This window comes from Phoenix dactylifera, chromosome 11 (assembly GCF_009389715.1).
Source record: "Phoenix dactylifera cultivar Barhee BC4 chromosome 11, palm_55x_up_171113_PBpolish2nd_filt_p, whole genome shotgun sequence".
In the NCBI taxonomy this organism is placed as follows: Eukaryota; Viridiplantae; Streptophyta; class Magnoliopsida; order Arecales; family Arecaceae; genus Phoenix; species Phoenix dactylifera.
The window spans coordinates 4034108-4052880 of record NC_052402.1 but is presented as its reverse complement, the minus strand read 5'-3'; the positions used below and the strand labels follow the sequence as shown (position 1 = coordinate 4052880).

The 18773-nt window shown below is 40.4% G+C and overlaps 2 protein-coding genes across 8 annotated transcripts; both read right to left on the bottom strand.

Moving 5' to 3' along the window:
- Positions 1-943: 943 nt before the first annotated feature.
- LOC103721328 (biotin carboxyl carrier protein of acetyl-CoA carboxylase) lies at positions 944-11588 on the bottom strand. Of its 7 annotated transcripts, XR_005513837.1 has the most exons (10): positions 11406-11588; positions 8898-9131; positions 6254-6330; positions 5566-5625; positions 5225-5449; positions 4975-5037; positions 2230-2298; positions 2064-2109; positions 1274-1966; positions 944-1194 (listed from the first exon to the last, which is right to left on the bottom strand). XR_005513837.1 is itself a non-coding variant. In XM_008811496.4 (9 exons), the coding sequence occupies exons 1-9, from the start codon at positions 11413-11415 to the stop codon at positions 1878-1880; spliced, it is 873 nt and encodes a 290-aa protein (XP_008809718.1). In that variant the 5' UTR covers positions 11416-11588; the 3' UTR covers positions 944-1877. The 7 variants fall into 7 exon arrangements, 6 of the variants coding, with proteins under 6 accessions (XP_008809718.1, XP_008809725.1, XP_008809732.1 ...); XM_008811496.4 differs by having other exon boundaries at positions 944-1966; XM_008811503.4 differs by having other exon boundaries at positions 944-1966; positions 6254-6327.
- A 5182-nt stretch (positions 11589-16770) lies between these two features.
- LOC103721318 (zinc finger Ran-binding domain-containing protein 2) lies at positions 16771-18773 on the bottom strand. Its single transcript, XM_026809315.2, has 4 exons — positions 18594-18773; positions 18116-18453; positions 17198-17268; positions 16771-17068 (listed from the first exon to the last, which is right to left on the bottom strand). Exons 2-4 carry the CDS (start codon positions 18427-18429, stop codon positions 17031-17033), a joined length of 423 nt encoding a protein of 140 aa, XP_026665116.2. The 5' UTR covers positions 18430-18453; positions 18594-18773; the 3' UTR covers positions 16771-17030.

Genomic DNA, 18773 nt, shown 5'->3' with positions numbered 1-18773 from the left:
ACCTCCACATTTAGGATGCTAAAAAGAGAAATCCAAGATAAAACAGTCGTGAGGAGAGGCGATGGGAATAGTTTGAGCGGCCGTGGTACCTGGAGAACTCGCGGCAGTCATCTTGCGTCATGCTCGGATGGGAAGAAGGAAACCCGTTCATCTCCTCTTCTCTGTTAGTCGCGGCATGCAATGGGCCACGGTGTGCGACGGACGGTAGAAGATCAAAAAGAAGGAAAGAAAGGTTGAGGAAGGAAATATGGCCTTAAGATTTCATTGTGACTTTAAAAACTCACCTCTTAACCGAGCCCCATCGCTCGGTCTCCCTCCCATTCTGCAGATGTTTCTTTCTTTGGACCACGTCATTACTACTATTTCTTCCTTGCTATCATTAGTACTTTTGTCTTGAATAAATAAATACAAGTTATTTGGATCGGTTCTTACTCCAAGGGAGAGGGAGAGGGAGAGGGAGAGGGAGAGGACAAATTCGCCTCCTCCAAAGTTCAGTTAAACACGATAAAAGAATTCCGTAATAAGATGGAAGAAAACACGTTTCCGTGCATCCCAATCATGTCATGACGCGCCAGAGTCTGTACACGATGATGGTGGGTATTTCTTCGTGATACATAGGGGTGAAATATGTGCCCACACCTCCACGACTTCCATTAATTAGAAGCATTACAGCTAGGTAAAGAAGCAAGAAGATGACGCCACGAGGCCATGCACCATTTTAATAACCCTCACCGGCCGAAGTCTGATGGAGTTCATTGATATCATGTCTCTTTTAAAACAACATGGGCAAAATTCCATCCCACCTGCAGATCCAGATCGCTTCTAACTTTATATGCTAGATTATCTAAGCACAGGCTATGTCTGTCACGTAGAAAAGAGGGAGGAATGTTTCAAGCATGGATATACCACACAAGCAGAAAGCTATAACAGCAGGGTTGATAAATACTGGAAAACATGCTCATCTACCTAACGCCACATGCTTTTCCTTTTTTTTTTTTTTGGTACAATGGCAGCTCACACACACCCGTAGGTACAACGGCAGCTCACACCCTACGGGTGTGGATACGACCAGCAAAATCTGAAAATAACAAATCAGAAAGAAACTCCGGCACTGTGTCGTGCTCCCTCCGAACAAGGACTTTAGAATGGTGAGCCGCATAGGAAGCGACCCAATCAGCTGCACAATTCGCTTTCCTGTAGACGTATGTAGCCTGATGGGTGTCACATGCCTGCAAGAATCTACGAATGTCCAGAAGCAGCGGCCTACCCTCACCTGCACGACCCCGACCCCTGATCCAGTCAATCACCGTGGCCGAGTCGCCCTCAAGAATAATCTGGTCTGCACCAAGTGTCCGTCTCGCATAAGATATGCCTTCCCAGGCGGTTCGGAGCTCAGCACACACCATCGACGAATCGAAAATCTGCTGTCCCCCAACGCCACTAGCTTGGAATCATGATCTCGAATGACGAAGCCTACACCTCCGTCTCACCCATCAGCAGCCATACTGTAACACCACATGCTTGCTGGTGGTATTTTAAGCAAAAGTTTATATGCGATTTTCAAATGATAAAACTACGTATGATAATAGTATCATTGAGCACAAACTGAACTTTATCCCTGCAATCAGAGGTTCCCGAAAATTCGAAACATATAAATCTGGGTGAAAAAAGAGCAAGAATATGAAGTAGGTGCAGCACCATGGAAAAGTTTCTGGCATCTATGGTCCATACAAATATTTGAGACTTCATCATTTCAGAAAGCACCTCAAATAGCAGCGCAAGCCCGTTGTAACCAGCCAAAAGCTCAATTCTGTATGTATAAGTTGGCTACCAAAACACCCGGTGAGACCTTAGTTCCGTCGATAACCTTATGTAAACTATGGGAAAGAACCTGCCTGCTGAAGCTTTTTTATCCCAGGAAAGGAAGGGAGGATTGCTATAATAGCATCACCATATCCTACTGGTTCTGCAGAGCACAGCAAAAAACATAAATTACGTCAATGAGCATCATGTAATAGCCACGACATAAACAATGACACAAAACTGTACCCTGGCATCCTTACCGCCATCTTCTCTCAGTATCTTGATTACCTCCCCAGAAACATCAGACTGAAACAGGTAATAAAAGAAAAATCAAAGCGAGCTCTAACTGTGCACTAAAATAAAAAACTTGTGCCTGCCAGATTGGCCTTGATCCAAGAGTTTCTACAAATGGACACAAGTTAGTACCTCCACGGGAACCTCTCCACCAAGTTGTTCAATGTAACAAAGAACCTGGTCTTCCCTGACGTCTTGCCCCTGCCAAGAGTAAGTTCATAAAATATTAGATACGGCCTAAGAAGGACAACAAGGTAGATCAAGATTTATTAGTTTTATTATAAAGAACAGTTGTAGCATTAACTGGGCAAAAGAAGAACAGCAGTAACTGAAAAAATGAAGGACAAAGAAAAGGCATCAATGAGTCAGGTAGTTGACCAGGCCATGGTGATCTTTTGTCAGTTATCATGTCAAGTTTGGATCACTTCAACCTGATCAGACGCATTATCTTACTGGAACAGCAAACAAAATAGCAAGGTGGCATGCGCAAGACAGTCTTAGATCTTCTTTTCATACAACGCCTCATTAAGGGCAAAAGTAAGTTCTGAAAACATAAACGTTGGCGCACAAGACAGGCAAATATAGAGTCTTGATCTCGGAAAACCTAGAAAAATTTATAGCAATTTGAATGTTCTCAAGTCCAATCACGCTGGGATCGAAAAACTCATAAACAGTCTCGTTATTTAGAAATGATTGGAAAAATCATCCGCCATTGAAAAACAATATTGTACTCTTTTTTTTTCTTTTTTTCTTTTTTTTGCTAAGGCAATCAATATTGTACTTTGATAGACATAATATAAATCTCAGCAAATATAACTTTGTATGAAAACATGAAGGTCCCTTTGATGGTGAGACAATCATCTCAGTTTTTCATTTGCAGAAGGTCCACAACAAAAGGAGTTCGTCATCCATGAACTGTAAACAGATGAATGCTTGACCAATTAAAGCTCAAGAATAAATGGCACCTGGTATAGGAGGGAAAAGCCTACATGAAACCAAAAATACAAGAAGGGGAAATGGTTGTGGGCAGCAGTACAAGAAACATAAGTTGGACTGATTACCAGACAGCTGTCCAAAAGAAGCAAGAAGCTTTTATAAAAGAATATATGAAAACACAACAGAAAATCTTAAGAAGTGTTGCAGCAGTTTCTCATTCCTTCACAGTCCTTTGTTCTTGAATTTCTAGGGTGCGTCTCATGCATTTCTCTCATATTCATAGAACCTTATTTATTAATCCACAACTGTTCCATGAGAATACTGAGGAGGGGACATATCTATCGTACATCTATGACTTGTATCTCAAGGCCAAAAAAGAAGCATGAAGGCCTCTAGAAGCATGAAAGAAATCATTAGGAGTCACACTAACCATCACAAAGAAGCGAAGTGGCTCTGGACGAAGAAAAGGAAAGCTCCAGTCAAGTGTTTTCAGCACAACCTTGCAATCAATGCTCGTCACTTTGTTATTGTGCATGGCTTGGCTAATTTAATTCTCATAGTATCAACAGAAATCTCTCAAAACAATGGTTATATTCAACTTTGTGTCACCACCTTCAGCATGATTCTCTAGAGCATCTAAGCAAACTAAATAATCTGAAATTACACAATGATTGTGCAGTAACTACCACGATTTTCAATTTTCAATTACATCCTAGAAAGCTGATAAAGTTTGAAAATAAAACTATCCAGTCCCCACATGTTTCCATCTTATTGGATTCTAAAGTAAGCAAACTCAACCAGTGATTATGCTAAGTGCATCACTTATCTTTCTTTCAAATTTTGTTAGGTAGTGACGATTATAGAGTTTTGGGGGGGGGGGGGGGGGGTGTTCGATGCACCTTTTTAGCAACCATGGTGCTAAATAACTTTGAAAAGCTAATGTTGTCAAATCTTAAAGAATCACAGACAGATCAATGATAGTTCACTGTAAAAATTTTATGTAAGGTCATAAAGGGGGAAAAAAGATTCACGGAAAACAAGGATAGACATATAAATTGCATGAAATTGAATTTGCAAAGACAACTGAGTTAGGACTTAGAGAGAAAGATTCTCCTATATTATGCTAGCAATTAACAAATTAAAAGATTCATGAGATACCAGGATTTACTCGGACTTGCAAATGAAACTAATTTAGGTCTTGGTGTGAAAAATATAAATTCTTTTCTAGAGTAACATGGGATTGCATCAATAAAAGGAGTGGGAAATGGTATGTAAGAGACACAAGTGCAGTATTTAAAGAGAACAAAAAAAAAAGGGTAAAAATAAGTTGGTAAATAGTACAAGAGCATCTCCTCGTCCAGTATTTTGCTGCTAACTATTTTCTGAGATGATCATTGCCAAGCTTATAACTCATTGATCAGTAATTATATTAATCTACTTTCAAAAACAATCAAAGATATTAAAAATATTAAACTTTTACTATTGTTCAATCAGTAAAGTGAACTTAGTTTGTTGTGCTTGTACTGAAATCATACTCATCCAGGCTAATACTGACATTTCAAAGAAAAATGTGAGCTACTTTTACGTTAGGCAATGTTTAAGCTAGGCCACCAACTGAACGCACTGAGCACCTTTTCAGCCTGTTCCAGACCAGTTATCAATTCTAATTCTGGGACCTCATGGCTCAATCACTTAAGAGATCCATAAGTTGATAAAAACCAAAAACATATAACAGCATTTTAAAAAGTATGCCGAAATTTCAGTTAAATGTAAAATAGTTTGAAGAGATAGGCGAGGCCAAGGACTAAAATCTAATTTTGACTATTTTCCGGACTGTCAAAACAGACCAGATAAGGCCCCAGTATAAGCCTGACCAGCCGCTTCTGGTTAGTTAGCTCCAATAGTGAAAAGCTTGAGCATGTGCATAGTTAAAAGAGTTACCTCTTTACATGATGGAGGTGCTTGCTTTCCTTTAATGGTTCGGGATCTCCTAAAGAAACCAACCTGCTTAACATGTAATCAGTGCAAACACCACTCAAAAAAGAAAGAAAATGAAGAACACGAAGTCCATTTGCTTTCTAATGATCTTGTAAACGGTTAGCCTTGGCTACCTGTTTATTGTTTGTGGTTGAATAAAAGCCTAATTCTTCCTCTAGGAGAAAAAAAGAGCAGTAAGTTCATGAACAGTCACCTTTGGTGATGGAAGCATCATTAAACCTTCATCTGAAGCTGTTCTCTGGATACCACCTGTAGAAGGTTTTGGTTTGGAGATGGCTAGCGAAGCTGTAGCAGCAGACCCATTTGAATCAGTAGTTTGGTTTGTAGTATTGGTTTGGGTTGGAGGAAGAGTTGGAATAGGTGGGGGTACATTTTTCTCAACCAAGTCCCTTTTGACATAGAGGCGAAAGCCTGCAAACTAAGCATAAAGATAAATACACAGATAAACAAAATTAATCTTATTTATTATATTTTTTAGAAAATAAAATAACAATGACTATTCTTCCATAATGTTTATAGTTTGCAATGGCTTACATCCAGTTTAAACTCTGCGATAGAAGTTGTATCACAAACAGCTGTGAGCAATGGCTCCACCTGAGAAATTTGAACATAAATTATCACTGGAAAGACAAATAAGCTTTCCAGCAAATATGGAATGATGTATAATCCCCTGTAATCGGTATTACTAAATTGTTGCTACTTATGGTTCATGACTTAAAGAAGAAAATAAATCATCATCTTTGTTAACTTATAATAGCTGCAGATATTTGAACTGGAAACCATTTTTTTCAAGATAAAAAACTATTAGGCTAACAAATTGATCGTAGATTGACATTATGTATAATGACAATAGGTAATGGAGCTGTATTTTGTTACTAAGGATTATCCTTTTAGTCATCATGTCAGTATTACGCAATCCTTTTTAATATTTCCACGCACCATACAAACACTATATTGTTAACATGAAAATTTAGAAAAATTCATATGTTGAGAAGCAAATTTAGGAAAAATCAGGACTTAGGATATGGGATTCGAGTCAATCATATTCCTCTTGCCAAATTTAAACATTTAATTATTTTTTTTCATTTGAAGTTCTAATAAATGCAGATTTCAAACATGAAATCCACTTCCATGGTTTTATAAGAGCACATGCAGCAGGACATTTATGCAGTATTCACGTTTAAAGCTACAATTATCAATCAAATCAGAAGGAGGTACTCACTTCAAGTGAAACTGGGATAATTTGGTCCCCATTAGATTTATTTTCTTCCAACTCAATAACTTTTGAATCGTTCTCTGCTATTTAGAAAAAATAGAGACATGTTAGCACAGATTCATGCAGACAATTAACATCAGACAACAGAGACTCTTCGACCAATTAAAAGTAAATGCTCATATGACTCTCACCTTCATGCAGACAAGTGTGAATTTCAATGCATGGTCAAATAACAGTTCAAAACTTAGATACCAAATTTGGCTAGAGGTGGAAGAATGATATAAAGTAATTTGTTTAGTGATATGAAACAACCATAAATTAGGCAATATAGAGAAAAATCCACCATCTTATTTTCTCCTTAAAATTGCATAGTTGAAATTATGCAATCTGTGCACACAATAAATGCAAATGTTTTAATGAGTCAATATCTAATTATATGCCTGAAGCAGCTAAGCCGAGAAAAACAGAATAATAAGCAGGCAAGAGCAGCAGTAGCTTTGCAGAAAGGAATCATACACGTGCATTTGACATTTCAAAACAATGGTCTAAATGTGTCTGAGCATATCCTGGTTACATAATCATCATAAAAAATCACTAGCCCTATAGCATCTATATGGGAGGATCCCACTTCATAATAGGTCCCATTCCACAGCCTGGTTATCTGAAAAGGAAAAAATGCTTGTAAGCTCATTAAACCATTTCAATGCAAGTCTTCTTCTATCTGTATCACCTCTTTCCCAACCCTTGTGCTTCATCTTGTTCTCTATTTTCTACTCTTTCCCTCCCTTTGATCTTTGCTTCGATTTTTCCCTTCGCTGTTATAAAAAACAGCAGTATACAGCAGATCGTTGCTGGTTATCAGGGTGAAAATCATATCTGAGGATAAATCTGTTTCAGTCTGCCTCTCAATGTCAGATCTGTGATCAGTTTTGAAGCTGCTTTACAATTTCGGCCAAGTAGGAAGGCTGAATACTGCAAGAAAATTCAGATCATTCCAGACCTCAACTGAATTTGCATCTGCTTATTCACGAGTGACCAGTGTTACGTGGACACTCCAAATTTCAGGTTTTACGGCATGCCAGACACCTGCACACTTTGGATGTTTCATGACACTCTTTGAAACTTCGTAGCATCAAATTATGATGCCATCATCTTTACACTTCTACTTCTGGCACTTATATGTCAAAGTTTTTAATTAAACCATAACCAGCAATAACAATTTCATCAAATTTTATGAACTTAGAAAATGGGTCTAGCTCATTATTGATCATATGCATACATCAGTACATATTTAGATATACATTTATAACATACAGATATAACCCTTCAACTGATTTTTAGAAATTCCCATGTTTCATTCTTCTGGAATCTTGGATACGACACCCTTGTCGCATGTCCAAGCAACATTGCAAGCAACCCCTAAATATCCATCAGGATTACATCAAATTGTCTAATAATGCCATAGCAGAAAAAGCTTGCAAAATTTCTACATGTGTGTATATACGTAGCAGAATATATTTTATCAAATTATATTCTATTACATTTTCTGGTTTATATGATTAATGATTCAAAAAATAGTATACCTCCTAAACATTTCTGATACTTAGGTATAACCTATCTTGGTAGGTAGTAGAAGAAAAATAAAAAAGGTTTTTAAAAAGAAAGTTTCAGGGTGTCATGAAGTGGGAAGGTTGCTGCAAACAATTTGTACTTTATTAAAAAAATGACAGTTCCAAATTAGAAAAATATCATCTGTGAATTCCATCAATCACTTTTTTATACTGAAAATGCCTTCCCACTTTTCCACAGTATATAACTTATCCCCCTCATTACTTCCGTTTGTTAAAAAAGGGAAAAGGAAATATACTATCAAAAAAAAAAGGACCAAGATCCCCTCCAGTCAAGGACTGGACGGGAGAGGTCCAGTCTCCAACACAAGCCATTCGTGATTGGCACGACAGTCCGTGACGCCAGCAAGTTCCGCACATTGGACAGTCGACATAAGGCATAGGGCCCGCTGCATCATGAGCTGTCATGCCAATCGCAGGTGGCCCGTGATTAAAGATTGGACCTCTCCAGTCCAACCCCTGGTAGAGAGCATCCAAATCCAAAATAAAAGGAAAAATCTGGAAAGATTTCAAATTGCTTTTGACAACCCAGCTTGATAAAAATGCATAAATATTTCTTCCAAATCATACCGCATTTGTGGAGAATTACTTTTTAAAACTGATTTGAGAAAAAAAATGATCCGATAAAAAATATGGAAAGATTTTGGATTATTTTTGAAAACCAAATATGATATATATATATATGAAAATATTCCTCCCAAACCAAATCCTATTTTTGCAGAACTACTTTTTGAAAAATATAGTATTAATTTATTTATTATTTGTATTAATGTAATTTAAGATTTGATTTTCTTTTTCCCCCTCAAACGTATGTGCCCGGTTGCTAGTGTAGTATAAGATATAAGACCTCAAGCTTTATTTAAGTTTTCCATCTATTATGAAAAAACTTACCCTCCATTATGAGAAAAACTATTGAAACAAATTGCAACCATCTGTCTAACCAATTGCAATTATCTGTCTGAGAAATCTAAAAACAATATTTGAGATCTGAACAGATAGTTGCAAATTATGGAAAAACACACTTCCTGGTGATATGCAGCATCTTGCAACCAATGAGTTTGAGAATCTCTGAGCCTGCTTATCAAATCCTGCAGCATGCACTGGTTCTTTCCATATCTGAGTTCCTTTAGACCCATTCAGTGTCTCTAATCCGCCGCATTTCAGATTATGAGGAGTCAACAGTGCAGTGCTCCTCAGCTTTTTGAAGTCTGGGTAAAAACTGAGCAGTTTGACATTTGATGTACTTCCTAGACCACCTGAAACAAGACATAATGTAAAACTATATAAGATGTTTACCAGTTAATTCAACATATCTGATGCAACACTTAACAGATAGAAGATTCAAGAATGCAAAATCGTGGTAAACTAATAATGCAGAGTCATGGGAAACTAATCTAGCACTAATGTTTGGGTCAGCATAAAAAATATAACCGTGCATGAGTATGTGACTGAATTGCAAAATAAACCAAAGGTGAAACAAAACCAATAGCTTTAGTTATTTCAACAACAAAGTATACCAAGGATTTATGGAGGGTTTTAAGGTACACCAGCACTGTTGACCATACACTGCTGCAACAAGAGTTAAATATCTCTCCTGCTTTATATTAAGAAGCATTTGATTTGAAGGGATGAAGAATTGTTTGACCAAGCATACACTGGCAAATTTTCTCCCACGCCACATTTTCAAATCTGCCTCCTGGTAAGGTCTCTTTATATCTGTTCTTTCATGATGGCAATTTTTCCACTCATGAATCACTTGTTCCATATCCAGAAAGATGTCAAATTTCTCACAGCTTTGGTTTGACAATAGCACTACATGGCCTGACCACTTGTTTTACATTTTTCCTTGATCTAACAATTATGTTCATCATGTCCCAGTAATATTTTTACAATAACCAGCCAGTTTGTCCTGAGGTTATTGATGTCCTGCTTTACAGTTTTCCTTTCAAGCAAGTTGTGAACATATTCCTACCATGGAAAGATGTAGAAGATTCTCAGTGCAAAATTCTGGAATAGTTATGCAGTAAAATATACAACTGATTGGACTCAAGAAATCTTTCATCGTGGCTGCATAAGATACAGGACAATGTGAAAGTAATATAGCATCCTTAAAAATTTTAAGAACAATATAGTATCTTTCAAAATTCAAACAAAAAAAAACAGTTTGATTCATGGACTCAAGCTGTCCAAATAAAGTATTACTTAATTCAGAGGAGAGAAAGTAACTGGGTTCCTCATCCTGATGCAACCAATAAGTATCATGCTTTTCCAGATAACTGGCTTTGAAGACATCAATGACACATTGGGGTATAAGTTCTTTCCCTCATCTCTGTGTGAGGTGTAGCATGGTAGGAACAGAAATACCGATCTGCTTCACCTGGCTTCAAGGTGTTAAATAACTAAATTCTATCCAGAAGAGAACATGTCAGATTCAAAGTATCAAAGCGACTGCTGAGAATAATCAGCTAAATACGTTCCATAGCCATAGCCATCAATCCTTGCACCAACTAATCAAGATGCATTATACGAATCCTCAATAAGAATTTATTCCTAATTACGGTTATCTCTAAGTCTATTCAAGTTGCTACCATTTATACTGATGGTGAAAGTGAATGGAGAAGAAAGATAGCATGTCCCAAGCGTCCTACTTGGTGCAAAAAGTTTGGCGTACATCTTGATCTGATAGTATCCATTGAAACACACAAGATCCTCAAAATTTAAGAATCTTAAAACACAACAGAGAACAGCTTTTGTTTGTGTAGGGTTTGGTTCCCGAGAAAACCAAAAAGATCGATTTGTGCAATCAGTAAAGAAATTGCAAGTCATGAAATCCCAATCTTTGCTTTTGCAATGCTGTCTCACAGGTGGAGGCTGAATCCCCGTCAATGAAAGAAAGAAGATAAAGAAGAAGATTTCAAGAAGAAGACGAACAAGTAGAAGAAATCACAGATGAAATCAAACAAAAGAACGACTATAAGTTTCAATATTCAAGAAACTGAGTCAGTAACAAGATTTCAAGCACTCACAAATTCCCCGAGAAGACTAATATCCATATCAAAGAGCAGTAGGGGGCAAAAAAAAAACAAACGAAAAAGAACACTGAAAAAAATGAGGTAAAAGGGAAAAGAAAAGTAGGGAAAATAAGAGAAAAGGAAGTTTCAACAACAATGGAGAAGTCAAGAAGAGCATGCAAGAGGGCATGACCGAACATTGCCGCTACATCGTGCGAACAGCAAGAAGAACACGGGATCAAAATACGCAGAAGAAAAAAAACAACAAAAAAAATAATTAAAATCTTTGATAGCGTTCAAGTATAAACCAATCAGGATTCGACTTTCAAAGAACCGTCAAGCAATCAAGCTGAAGAATTTGCAAAAATAACTTAAAGAAACGTTTGATGGCGTTCGAACAAAGAAACCACTTATGATTAGGTTTTCGAAGGAAAAACCCATCAAACAATATCATCGACCGAAAGAAAGAATGGAAATTTTCATTATTCGGGAGGAAGGAAGAGCCGATGTGAGACTCACATGTAGCCATGGCTATTCTTCTCTTCTCGTTCTCTCCCTCTCTTTCCCGTTTCTTCGTTTCTTCTCTCTGTTCCGGCGCTTCCCTTTTTCTCTCCCTTTCTTGGTATTTATAGGAGCGAGTGAGGGAGCACACTCGGGCCTCCAGCAGAAACAGAAACAGAAACGGAGGCGATATTCTGTGTGTGGGAGTCTCGTATGGTAATGGGACAGGGTGGGTTGCTTTTCTATGTAAGCTACGGGGGATCTTGCCTCTCACTGACTGTGATCATCTTGTCAAGTCCTACTCAAGCCGTCTGATCCTAACGGCCTACCGATGTAAATAGGCCGGGCCGCCTTAAATCCAAGACCGGCCGGCCGGACCAGAGACCAAATTGGGTTGTGTTCAATGACCCAGCCCAGCTTCACAACGCACAGCGACTATGGTCACTGAGGAGCAGGGCTGAAATTGGGGCCAGCCAGACCAAAGATAAGACGTCGCTTGATGGGCCTATGACTCTCGTCCCATGTTTGCGTTTGAATTCAGTTCATTGTTGTAAATTAAATCCAGCCTTCATTTTTTTTTTTCCTGGGTTCAAAAATCCAGCCTTCTTAAGCGTCAAGTATTACGAGTTCCATACAGTAGCAGACTGGAATATCTTTCTAGCGTCGGGAACCATGCCCCGCCCATGGATCTTGACTTTTCAAGACAGTGGAGTGAAAGTCGATCCGAGTTCGGACGCCATCTGACTTGCTGGAATCTCTATTATTGAGAGGCTAAACCTTTTAACATCCTGCACGTGCACACGCGCGCAGTCACATAAAATATACATACAAACAAAAAGAGCTGTTGAGGTAGACTGGGAACCAACCGAATGGATTTCTATGGAAATCTGATAAAGTCATGATTCAATAATAGGGATCCAATGTGTGATACCCAGGAAAAAAAAAAGAAAAGAAAAAAAAAAGAGAGAGGTGGACGGGCCGGCCCGAAAAGACCGGGCCCATCCACCATATACGATCGTGCCTAGGGCACGATCGTGGGAGAAGAAACACAAAAAAAAAAAAAAAAAAGGGAAGGGGGAGAGCGGCGGCGGCAGCGTCCGGGGAGAGGTTGGTCGCTGGAGGGGTTGATCGCCGGAGAGGAGACCGAGATCCGGCCGGCCACGGAGGAAGTTTTCTTTGGTGAAGACCTCCCGCAAACGGGAGAAAAAGCTTTGGACCCGTGCGTGTGCTCACGGATTTCCTCCTCCGATTGCTCGCCGGAAAGGCCGCCGGAGCACGCCGTCGGACCGAGGTAAGTGTGGCTTCCTTCTTTATGCTTCATTTGCTAGGATTAGGGCCTTGTTGATGGGGTGTTTGGTCGGTGAATCGTCGGAGAAAAGCCCGAAACAAGGTACCCCTGTTTCGGCCTCTCTCTTCCGGATTGTGCCGCCGCCGGCCACCGGGATTGGCCGGGATCTATGGCGGTGGGGTTGGTCAGGTTGCTGTGAGGATCGGAGAGGGATTTCTAGGGTTTTAGAGGGGATGGAGAGAGGTGGACCGAGATCTCCTACCTCGTGATCCCATCTCCCTTCTCTTCCTCTCATCGGTTGGCTGCCGGCCGGCGACGACGGTGAGGTGGTTGCTGGCGGGTGGGGGGAGCCGAGCCACCCTCAGGGTGGTCTTCCGTGGGTGAAGGGGGAGGAGGAAGGGAGGAAAGCATGCCGATTCTTGGGGGAATAAGAAGAAGAAGAAGAAGATATCTCTTCTTCCCTCCTTCTCTTGGCCGGCGATGATGTGGCTAGTGGTGGCTGTGGTGTTGTCGGGTTGGGGAAGGAAAGGGCACAGCCACCATGGCTATTACCCTTAGACCAAAGAGATTTGAAGGAGGGAGATGTACTCCCAACCATGAAGAGAGAGGAATCATTCCTTTATGTTGGTCTCTTTACCGGGACCGGCCATCATCGCCGGCATGGCAGCGGCCACGGCTGGCGACGACGTAGGCCGGTGGTACAAGATGGGAGTCGGACTATCCCGACTGTCCTAGATCTGGGAGGATTGAGATGTTTGGGGACCTGATGATGGACCCCATAACAGATGAGAATTATGGTTTAGAATATTTAAATATTGAATAATTTAGTTTGTGAAATATAATTGATGTTGTAGAGGAAGAGTCGGCGGAGCCAGGAGGTTTTGATCAGGGGACTCAGCACCCCAGCGCGTAGGTTGCGATTCGGACTGTGTTTGAGTCAGTCTACAATTTCTGTAAGAATCCCTACATCTGAGCACTTCTATGCATATATTGATTTATCGTTGGATTTATTTACGGTTTTGATGTTATTGCTTGTGAGTTGATATGATACATATGAGACGAATTTTTATCAACATATTTTCATTATTATGTTGTTATTGTTTATGAGTTGATGCGGCACCTATGAGGCGTGCATGTTGTTTATAATGAAAATATTGAGATAAATTCATTTGGGAAGAAATAACATATTTTTTGAAAATTTATGAAAATATGTGATGTGATGGGAATGTGATTGAACATGTAAAACTAGACATGTAATATGGGTTGGACTAACCTTGTCATGAGATAGCCTCTACGAGCTTATGCGTAGGATAGCGGCCACGAGCTGATGCGTGGGATAGCCTCCACGGGCTTATGCGTGGGATAGCCTCTACGAGCTTATGCGTAGAATAGCCTCCACGGGCTTACGCGTGGGATAGCCTCTACGAGCTTATGCGTAGGATAGCCTCCACGGGCTTATGCGTGGGATAGCCTCTACGAGCTTATGCGTAGAATAGCCTCCACGGGCTTACGCGTGGGATAGCCTCTACGAGCTTATGCGTAGGATAGCCTCCACGGGCTTACGCGTGGGATAGCTGCCACGAGCTTATGCGTGGGATTTGTGCAGTCTTGGACTGGGACATGATCTTGGTTAGTCCAACGCCAGAAATGAAAAGTTTGAAAACTTTGGAATTTGAGTAATACGGGAATGGATCACATAATGTGAAAAAGGATTTGTGTATATGTACTGATTACATACATTTGTTGTTTGTTGAGCTTTTGAAATGATGAAATGATATATATATTTTGATACTTGATTATTTTATGATTTTGTTGTGTATGGCTGTTGGGATTCTTACTGGGCTGGAAAAGCTCATACTACACTTCCATTTTTTTTCAGAGGCACTGGATTCGTAGAATCTGTCGGATGGGACAAGAAGTGAGCTCGATCTGGAGTCAGACTGCTAGATAGTTAGAAGTCAATTTATCTTTTATTTATGGACATTTGAAATTATGTAATAAATCCGTACATTGTAGCTGGATTTGATTGAATTACATCAATCTTTGATTTTGGCATTTATGGAATTATTGGAATTGTTGTTTATCTTAGGCCTTGCATGATCTTTAGGGCCTTGCTCTAGGGCTCATGCGGCCGGTCGCGTGCCGGACCCGGGTGACGGGTTCGGGGAATGTTAACAATCTGAGTTGTTGGATGTGATTTACTATCTCTAAATTATTTATATATCAAATAAATTACAAATCGAGACGAGGCCCCTGGTCAGCTATAGAGTAATCTTGGTGGCAGACCATGCCAACGGCCTGGTTGTGCAAATAGCACATTCAAGAGGCCGCATAAATTATGTTGAGAATTCCAATTGATTATACCAAGATGGGGCTTAAGTCAGATAAGCCCATAGTATCAGGTATAGGCTATGGATACTGTGGATCCGAATGGCACCAAACACAAGTTAAGGCGAATGCACGTGATGCATCAGATTGTAGATATAACAATGCATTGCCTGTTAAGTCGTTCAATTCATACCGAGACATTCAACTCCTAATGGTGCGTCGGATTGATGGAAATTAAGCAGCTAGTCCATGAACCGACACCATGGACATGAATCCTGGTTTGTCAGACATAGATGCTCATGGTAAAGAATAAGATGCTCTAGATATGGTCGGTGATGCAGCCCAAATTCAACCTACCAATCAGCCTAGAGTCAAGGAGACCTCTTTCAATTAGATTCATATTTCCAGGCTGATCTAGATAAAAAAAAGTCAAAAGAATAGTTCTGCATCTGGCTCTAGACTCTTTAAGTCCAATTCAGATGGGATGGGGACTCTTCATGTATATAGAAAGGCTCAAAACTCCAAGCACGCACATGAGGTACAAGCTTTCTATTCTCTCTTCTCATTCGTCTTTTCACAACTTCTATTCCCCATGCCAGAGCCCTGTTCAGCTCCGACCACCTCTTGCTTTCTTCTTCCTACGTGCAAACCAATGCCTCTTCATCTACCATGTGGATCTACCAGCACCCTTCATATCACCAGTCAGTGCTTCTCCTTCCCATGTAGACTAAGTGGTGCTCTTCTACCTCTCAGACCAGGTTTTGATGGCAACAATCAGCAGCTTCCATTTTTTTTCAAGCAAAAGCTTCCACAAATTCTTATCGCTGATTTCACACCAAAATGTTCTTATTTCTAACTCAAACCATGCAAATAATCATCATTCATTTATTAGTTATAACTATAATATATTTACATCAAAATATTGAGGTTCTGATACCAAAGTGTCTAGGGTGCACGTGCAGCTGCATGAGTTGCAGGTTTTGTACGCACGAGTCTCAGGACATGACTAGTTTTTAATGATTAGTTATTTTTCTATCTCATTTAGGAAAGTTTGATGCTAGTTAATTTCAAGTAATTTTGTTTTTTAGGAACTTTATTTTTGAGAATGTTGATGTTATTAGAAAAGTTAGTATTTAAGGTTCTTCGAATTAGAATAGAATTTAAAATTTCATATTGAAAGGTTGAAGAAAATGGTCTTCTTGTACTACTTATAAATACCTTCATTTGGGCAAATTATTCTTTTCTTGCCTTCTCTCTACTCTCTCTGTTTTTTTTTTAATCGATTTCTAAGATTCGCAAGCGAGTGCATGAAAGCTATATCCTTTGAATGTCCAACCAAGATATTCTGCCAGTGGTGGAATTTCTACTTCATCATAATCGGTTGCATCAACATATCTTTTCTTCGTCGAATTTTTAGGTGAAATTCAAAATCTCTCTAGCATCTGGTCCGATCCCGGGATACCAGTGAAAAGAGAGGCAGATTAGACTGCCCTGGCTCTTGACTTGATATCTCGTCACCCTCCTTTTGAAGCATTGCCACTTTTAGCATTGTGATACGAGTTCTTATCGGGTTTTGATGCCTTGAGGTTCTCTGCATATTTGATTGATTTTTGGTGATGTGAGCTCAGCTTTAGTTGTCATTGCATTCCTTTGATCACCCAAGAACGAAGAGCTGCCGTCATGCCATCAGATAGGCTCATTCGTCCACATGAATACAAGCAGAAGCTAGGTATGCCATGCCACTCTTCTTATGGTAGAAAGGGCGACTTCGATAAGCTTTTATGAGGTTCAAATTCTGCATGTCTTACAAATAGCTAGAAGCCCTTCTGATACATTGCTACTTGAACAAGATTGAAGGGCAGATATAACATGAAAAGATAACAAAGTTGCGGGAAAAAAGACGCTTCCCTACGAGTTCCCCTCCATACTACCGTTGAAGAAGGCAAGAAGCCCTAGGAGGACAACGAGATGGGCAAGCTGGGGCAGAGTTAGTAAAAACTTGGATACATATGAGACCAAGACTTTATTTAGCCGACTTCATCTCCTGCAGTTTTCTCCTTAGCATCTGCACCCAAACGAAAAGCCATATAACATGAGAACGGCAAAAATAGCATAACATGCCCTTATGAAACAAAATTAAGGCAGAAGCATGACCAAAATGGGAGATTGTGAATTTGTTAAAGTGATTAGTTACCATGGTCCTTTGGTGCATTGCACCAATAGCATTCTGTCCTGCTTGCATAGTTGTGCCTATTGCACCCGGATCTGTTCATAAGCAGATATAAATCACTCAGTACAGATACCAAAGAATCGACATGCATGCGCTGCATTAAGTCAGTCAATGACCTGCAGTGGCATTTTTTGCTTTAGCTCATTCACCATATCCCACTCCAAGTAGCATGCATGCAATATGTATGTATACGTATACATACATGTATGTCTGGTATATTGTGCATATTCCGTGTTGATTAGTGGGTCATGAAACAGGACGTAGCCCTCCCTATACCCCCGAATTCCCCCCAAACTCCACATCTCTAGCTCGTATAATTAACTATTACCATCCCGTCTCTGATACAGGTACCACTATGGAAGGCTTTACCAGCAGGTTAGCTGGCAACTTCTATTCAATACTTACTGTCGTATTGGCTGACCAGTACCCGAATCAAATCAGGACGCATGTCGCTACCGGAGTAATATAGTGGGAATCGACTGCTTGATGTGGTCCCAATGGCCTTTTAGGTTTCATGACACACTCTCTCTCTCTCTCACACACACACGCACACACACAAACACACACACACACACACACACCAAAGTGGCTTGTGGCTGGGAATTTCTCGATCGCACCAAATTCTCCGAAGATGGACGTCTAGCCAACACTCGCGAGACTACTTAATTTGAAACTTCCATGGATCACATTTTGATTCATAAAGCTGCTCCCATATACCTGGGACAAGGCTGGATTGGTGGCTAAAATTTTCAGCGCCGAGACATCGAAGGCATGGTAGTAAAAAATATATATATATATATATACGAGCATACTAGGAACTGTAGTTTATAGGCCGGAGAAGTCGAGACAAGGAAAAATCTGAATACGGGGAGGGGAGCAGACCTGGTGCAAATCCAGTCCCCTGATTTCCATCCGGCCGGCTCACCACATCGAAATCCCCAAGACCGAGCCACCTCTGCGGCGGAGTCATCTTTCGCCGCGCCACACTTGAAGCAGTTGGAGCGGCTTGCGTAGTTGTGGACGCCGCATGAGCAGTACCAGTCACCAGGCTTGACGTCCCATGCCCCACCGATGCTCGTGTAGTCGGGCCGGTCGACGCCCAGCTTTGGCTCCCCACATCGTTGGCATGAGTCCCGCCGGCAGAAGTTGACGTACTGGCATGACCTGCAGTTCCAGTCTCCTGGTTTCCTGTCCATCTCCCTGGTACGTACGTAGTCCTCCTGCATGCTCGCGTGAGCAAACATTTAAATATACATACATATATATATATATATCCACTTGTAACTGAGTTACTCAACTCCGCATAATTCTAAACCAACGGGAACCGGAGAAGGCGGGATATAATTATCAGAAAACTCACTTGGTGGTAGTAGAAGAAGCGCGCGACAGGGTCGCAGAAGAAGAAGGTGAAGCAGAGCACGAGATGGCTTGACGAGCTTGGATGGTTTTGTGGCGTGCGCTCTTATAAGGTGTGGCGTTTGGGACCGGGGAATGCTCCCTTCTGGTTTGGGGGAAGGGGCTGCTATATAAAGTTGGTGTG